General features: G+C 39.0%; 1 protein-coding gene across 1 annotated transcript; it reads right to left on the reverse strand.

The window, feature by feature from the left end:
* Positions 1 to 390: 390 nt before the first annotated feature.
* On the reverse strand, positions 391 to 6,661 carry LOC105040231 (plastidic ATP/ADP-transporter). Its single transcript, XM_010916659.4, has 5 exons — positions 5,628 to 6,661; positions 3,714 to 3,980; positions 3,485 to 3,628; positions 3,013 to 3,360; positions 391 to 1,148 (listed from the first exon to the last, which is right to left on the reverse strand). Exons 1-5 carry the CDS (start codon positions 6,423 to 6,425, stop codon positions 729 to 731), a joined length of 1,977 nt encoding a protein of 658 aa, XP_010914961.2. The 5' UTR covers positions 6,426 to 6,661; the 3' UTR covers positions 391 to 728.
* Between the last annotated feature and the right edge of the window lie 385 nt (positions 6,662 to 7,046).

The following is a 7,046-nucleotide window of genomic DNA, read 5'->3' on the forward strand; positions in this document are numbered from 1 at the left end:
GCCAGTTTTGGAGAATAAAATAGTATGTGATGTGCCTCCCTGCTGCAAAATCAAAATAAACTTTTGCACCCCAATGAAAGGAGGTTTATAACCCAGACAAACTGCCAGTTGTAAAGATTTGATTCCAAAGGAATGTGAGTCAATCACTCAAACATTAGTCCTTTTGGAAGAGACGTCTCCGGAACCATGTTGCAACGATGTTAGAATTGTTTAATGCCGTAAAATGAAAATTATCTTTTCTTATGTTTTGTTTCCACTTGCAGGACTTATTGGCTCGTCAAGAACGGATGGTTAATAATTTCAGAAGAATTTTCACCCAAAAACTCTCATACTGAAGTCAGAATATCTGATGAAAAAAAAAAGGGGCAATATATGGTTGATAGGCAGTACTAAAAGGAAGCCAGAAAAGTTAGGGATGCCTCTTCATTAAACATTAGATAACTAAAAATGAGCTCAAGGGTGCAGCAACAAAAAAGAGCATTGCATCTCTACTGGAGGGGGTAAAAACTTACATATACTTCTGAAAAGCTAACCTCAGCAACAAGGATGCAGTAGCAGCACAGCAACAGCATACAGTTTATTTTCCGTCAAACAAGATGAAATAACCAACTGCATAGCTGTTTCTGTCATGTTATTTCTATCTGAAGAGTAATACATTGATGTGCTACCAGGTGATTTTCATCATCAATAGCATCTTGCTGTTTATGTTGCCTGATTAAGTTTACTGACTATGTGGTGGGGGCATCTGATGAGCTCTTGGATTCAGGTGCTAACTTCTCTTTCAAAGCTGACCCATTTGTTGAGTTTTCGCTTGCTGAGGATCCAAGAGAACCATTTTCTTTTGTTGTTGCCTCCTTTCCAACCAAGCCCTCCTTGTTCTCTTGGGATGGTTTGACCACTGGCTCTTTTACCTTCTCTTTCAGCAGTTTCTCCTTCTCAAGCTCTTGCTTGGCCAAAGGAGAAAATTGTGAATCCAAAGACCTTGCAGCACCAATCCACGAAAGAACAATCACCAGCAGTATTCCTCCAAGGTAAGGTGTTGAGTTTGCTAGGGACCCAAATGTTAAAATCATGAACTGTTGGATCAAGGCTCCACCTGATTTTCCCAAGGGGTTGCAGACAACATCAATGGCTGCCTTACTTTTAACCTATACTCGGGTAAAATGAACAACATGAGCAGCAGAACAAAATATAAAATGGTATCTTTGACAATTATGAAAAATTATTGTTGTTATGACAAATAAGAGGAAACAGGATAGCTAATTCCATTACTTCTGTATGCAGTGGAAGGGAAAGTTTAAGACCCTAATATGACTTTTCAAAAGGGCTATTCAACTGTGGTAAAAAAGGATCCATATACAATTAAACACCTTGTAAAATAATCACTCACAATAGTTGGGATGTTATCAGAATACTTTTTTTTTTTTTCTCACTCATTTTGGTTAGTTGAACATACCAAATGAAAGAAGAGTGATAAACACACCACACATTGGTACTAGGCAATGAGTCACCCACATTATTTGTTAGTCTTTTGCACAAAACAAAGACTAATGTCTTCTTGGTCATCTACAAGGTCTTTATATTTGTGTTATTTGCTGTAAATGCATTGTGTGTGTGTGGAAAATATGAGGGATTTTTGATTGTTCGAGCATAATATAAATTGGATATTGATAAAATTGAAAAACTTTTCGGTTAATAATATCTTCCATAAAGTAGTTACATTGAATTTTATTCAATTTTTATTTCTTAATTGACCTTTAATTTCAATAGACATAATAAATACACACATCTTTTCTCTTTCTCAAAATGCTCTAAAATTTTTAGAAAATATAAATTTGTTTTTTACATTGGAAATGAAGTATACAGTTCACATTCTTAGCTTATAAGAGTAGATGGCCCAGACAGAGCAATTCAACCTCGTTTGATTTAAAACAAAATATCACAGAAAACAAATTTTAAATGAAATATAGCTTCAGATTCCTGGAAAACTAAGCACTATTCAACCTCATGTTAATCATTGAGATTTCCTTTAATTTTTTAATAAAAAAACTTTAAAGCGAGAACACAGAAGTTTGACCATAGGAACATATTTCTTGACAAAATGCAAAAGACATCTTTTCCAAGCAAAATGAAGCGCAACAAAATCGTTAGTCTACAATCAAATTATCATGCTGTAACTTAGCTGCAACTGTGGCAAATAACCAAAACTAAACCTCTCATTTTTGTTCTCAAAAAGGGAAAAATGAGCTTAGAAAGATTTTAACCAGGTCACATCATGGTTGCAATTATGCCTACCTATGCATTAAAGATGTTCATGAAACTGCAGGAGCACACAAGAATTCAGTTTCACAACAGGACATGCAATCACTAAGCACATCATCAAATGTGCTAAACTAATGAAGTGCACCGGTGATCAAGATAAAATGCAGCAACAACTTATCAGCTTCACTCCTCAGCCACAAAGATGGCCAGTTTATTAATAGTTTTTCTTTCCAGATTCCTTGCACATACATCTAGATATAACTGGGGGAATCATAAATACACTCCCTTTCCTTGACAGGCACACTCCTTCATATCACACTCCCTTCATGTCCTCTTTCGAAATAATAATTTAGACATCCAAATGAAGTCCATTATGAAAGAGGATTGCATTCATTATGCAAAATAAGCAGACGCTACTATGAGCAGATACCAGGAAAATAGCTTTAATTTTTAAAATTGGATCATTGGATGAGCAGATACTAGGAATATAGCTATAGTTTTTGAAAACTGGGACAATGGGACCCACAAACAGTTCATTAAAGAATATGATATAGATCAGCTTGTGTTTAACTTTTTCAAACAAAATGACAAGGCTTGAATGATTCAACACCAACAGTGCATAAACACAGAATGCCTGCACACATGTTGATGCCCATGGATAGGTGGCAGCGCATCTGAGTTTCATGCATGCATAGGCATGAATGTACATGCTCATACACACAGATAAACAAAGGGACAGGGAAAACAAACCTTCATGTCTTCATCCAAAGGAATATAAGCCATTTCCTTGCAAGGATCAAATAAGCTGTACTTCGAACTCTTACTGAAAATGTTCTGCAATGCACCCACATAAACAGCTGCAAGCAGAGGTGTCATTCCAAATTTTCCCAGCAAGGGAGCCAATGGTTCTCCAAATAAAATCAGTGAGAAGAACCCAACTCCTGTGATAAGCAGTACAGTGGGTGTGATCATAGCTGCTACTCCCCATCCGAATTTTCTGAGAATCACTCGGCCCAGCAGCATCATTGTGAAAGTTGCAATACCCGTAGCAGTTGAGAAATCACCCATGAAAGATGAGTATTCATTTGGGCTTGGAAACTACGAAAGAAGTAAAGACCCATTTGGAATAAAGTTAAAAGGATTAGATTCATATTCACTGTAAGGCAGATATAGAGGAGATGACAATTTTTTTTTTTAAAAAAAAAAGAAAAACAAAAAATACCTGTGCCTTGAGCTTTGATTTCCATGTTACTTCAACAAGGTTAATGCTTATACCATAAGCAACCACCAAGGTGGCAAGATCTCTCACATATCTAGAAGATAGCAAAAATTTCAAGCTCTCTTTCATGCTTAATTTGGGCTTATCCTGCATAGGTATTAACATTGGATAGTTAGTCTTGGAAAGGAAGGTCTAGGCAGGAAACAGCACACCTGTAGGGGTTAAGGCCTACCTTCTTTTTGCGTTGCGACCTTGGAAGAGAGGGGTCATTCAGAACAAAGGTATTTACTCCCCAATAGAGTGCACAAATTACAAGACCCAGAAGCACCACAATGCTCATCATTCCTTTCAGAGATATTGCCCAACCATCAACTCCTGAGCCCAAACTCTTACGCAGGTTAGAAAAATACTTTACCGTCCGCCCTGAGAAAATGAGGGCAACATTAGCTCCAAGGCCAAATAGTGGGTAGAATTCTTTGGCTTCCTCAACAGTAGTAATCTGCAAAATCAAGAATTAATATTATGTCCTACCATGACTTTCAAAATTAAAGTTTCTCTTCCTTTTAAAGAGAAAAGTTATATTCCAGCATATGTCAAAAAGAGGATTGAAATTAAAAGTAAAGATCTGCCACTAGTGAGTAACGACAGCACACACCCACAATATCTTATACTCAATTTATGGTTCTGGCCAGACTTAACAGAAGGAAAGACATCTATCAGCAAAATCAGTAATAAAACTTCTCATCTAGGAACGAAGTGCTGTTATCTGGACTCAAATGGAGCAGCTGATAACGTTAACAATGGTTAAAATGTCATTTTTATATGAGAGAGTTCACAATCATTGTCATTATCAAAGTAATTGTGTTGCAGAGCAGAGTTTCCATCAGCAAACAAAATGCTCGTTTTAAATAACATACACCATGGTACAAGTATGATGGTATCAGCATTCTGACCCCTGATGTGAAATAGCTTTGTGTCAAGAACATGTAGATGATATCAAAACAGATTTCATTAATTTATTTTGGCAGTTTGACTTCCGGAAGCAGAATTTGATGTTGATTCAAGAAAATCTTATTTTGATCCTATTTCTGCCATAATTCAGAATCGCTTTCTTCTATACCTAACAGCTTTGGAAAAAGATGCAAAATCATAGAATTATATCGGAAGATAAATATGTGTAACCCTTAACAAAAGAATGTCTGAAACTAGCAAAACAATCCCAAACCACCATGACCACCCCTCCCCCACAAACCACACCACAACCACGCACACCCCCCCCCCCCCTAAAAACCTAATAATTGTCCCCGTAAGACAGGAAAATTTTTCAACAACACGAATAACAACAAAGGAGAAAAAAGAACTAATATGAGTACTGAAGTAGAAAGAATTTAGAATTTAAGTATGTCAATTCGTCCATGATGTTAAAATAAATATCCTGGGGACTCGTAACATTTTTAGCATCACTAATACACGGCCTACAGAGCAAAAGGAGTTCCGATTGGATCGCTAAATATCCTGTTTTCCTCATTGACAGGAATGTGTATATTTCTGCATGTTCATATAATGCAGTATTAAATAATGACATATGAAATGAAGTCAAAAGATGTCATGTTTACTGGTTGGATGTCAAGATTGATAGCAGGCTATCAAAATCATTATAATATCGCTTAAGATGTAGTCAAAAGTCTCCACTAATTATAGAATGTGCTTAGAACCCAAGTAAAATAGATAGCCTGCAAACTTTGACATCCAAGTACAGAGAATCAAGCAACATCCAGTTATTACAGCAATGTTGGAGCAGAGATATCATTTCATTACAAAGGTTTTCTTTCATAATTCCAAATGATCAAAGGATATTGAAAACATAAAAACAATAGAATTAGAAGGATAGTGAGCAGCAACCGAGTAAAAATAGCAAAGCAAACGACAGCAAACTCCAATAAACAAAAAGTGCATACGCATCAAACCGTATGAACTCAAAACCTCATCCAACATGCCGCAGAAAACTATCAGGAAATCAAATACATCCAAACAAAATATGAGAGAACGTCTTCAAAATCGAAAAATTAATTGGAGAATATAAATCCTAACAGAAACCATTCCGACGAACACGTATAGCAACTTTGTCAAAAACGGCAAAGATCACCTGATTTGCAAAACCCCAGAAAAGAACCGAGATCACCACACTCCCCCAAAGCTCGGCCATGACATAGAACAAACAGAAGCTCCAAATCCTCAAGATCGCGACTGGGCCAAGGAAGCTCGGACCGAGGGCGGCCAGGAGCTTGTCCGCAAGCCCCGTGGGATGGATGGCGTCGCGAAGGGGATACAGCACGAAGGCAAAAGCCCCGAAGAAGGCGATAAAAGGGAAGATCACCGTGTAGAAAAGAGCCTCTTTGGAGAGCACATTCGAGAGCTTGGTGTACAACAGCATGAACCCCACCGCCATGGGCAAGTTCACCCACATCTTCAAGAACGGAATGATCTCGGCGCTGCTCCCTTTGGCCGTCACCACCAACACATCCTTGGTATCCCTGAGGATCGTATAGTTGAAGAGGATACAGAAGAACATGAGCCCCAGCGGGACTATCTTCTTCAAGGTTTGAACCTCGATGCCCAAGAACTTGGGCTTCGGCTTCTCCTCGACGAAACCGCCTCCATCCGCAGGAATCGCGGCTGCTCCGGCGCCGCAGACGGGAAAGGTCTCGTCCTTCCTCCAAGAACCGTAAGAAAGATTGTGAAGGAGCGATCTTTGGGCATCTAGGGGGAAGAACGACGGATTCCGCACTCTCCAGTGGAGTCCATCGGAACTCGGAGCCGGGGTGTAGGCTCGGATGGCTACCGAGGGGAAGCGGGTCCTGGGATTGGAGAAGGGGCGGAAGGCTCGGGTTTGGGGGTTGGAAGGTAGGGAGAGATGGCCGGTGACCGGGATAACGGCCTCCATGTCTCCGGAATATCCTCCTTCCGAGATATTCCAAGGGAGAGAGTGTGGATAGGGAGCCTCACAGGCCCATCAGAATGATATATCCAGCAGCTATTGAGAGCTTTCCGTGCAGACGAACGGCACAATTAAAGGGAATAAAGTTATTTTACGAAATTTCTTTTCCCTTCTACGCTCGGAATTTCTCGGAGTGGCGTGTATCTGGCTTCTGATACCGAGACCCGTCAATTGGGGTTCGAGAAGGGCTGATGGATGTGGCGATGGATGGGGATGGTGGTTCTCGCAGCATGGAACGATTTGTTCGTCGAAGCTGCGTGGAGGAACGAAAGGGCTGCACGTAGTGTTGGTTCGGTTTTAGCTTGTATGGGCATTGATGCAGTTCCTTAGCTTGACGGTACTGGAAAACCAAATGTCAGGTCCCTTTCCTTCGAAAAGAAACGAATGACGAATTTCAATTTTTAACTAAATTATAAAAAATCTTGATTAAAGATAAATCATACTTACAGTCAATAATTTAAAATATCTATATTTATCTTTCTGATATTTATTTTTATCCAATATGTTAATCCATACTTTAAGAAAATATTGATAAAAACATTAACCTCAGATAGGACCAAAATTCCA

The sequence above is a fragment of the Elaeis guineensis genome, chromosome 3, assembly GCF_000442705.2.
Source record: "Elaeis guineensis isolate ETL-2024a chromosome 3, EG11, whole genome shotgun sequence".
Classification (NCBI taxonomy): Eukaryota; Viridiplantae; Streptophyta; class Magnoliopsida; order Arecales; family Arecaceae; genus Elaeis; species Elaeis guineensis.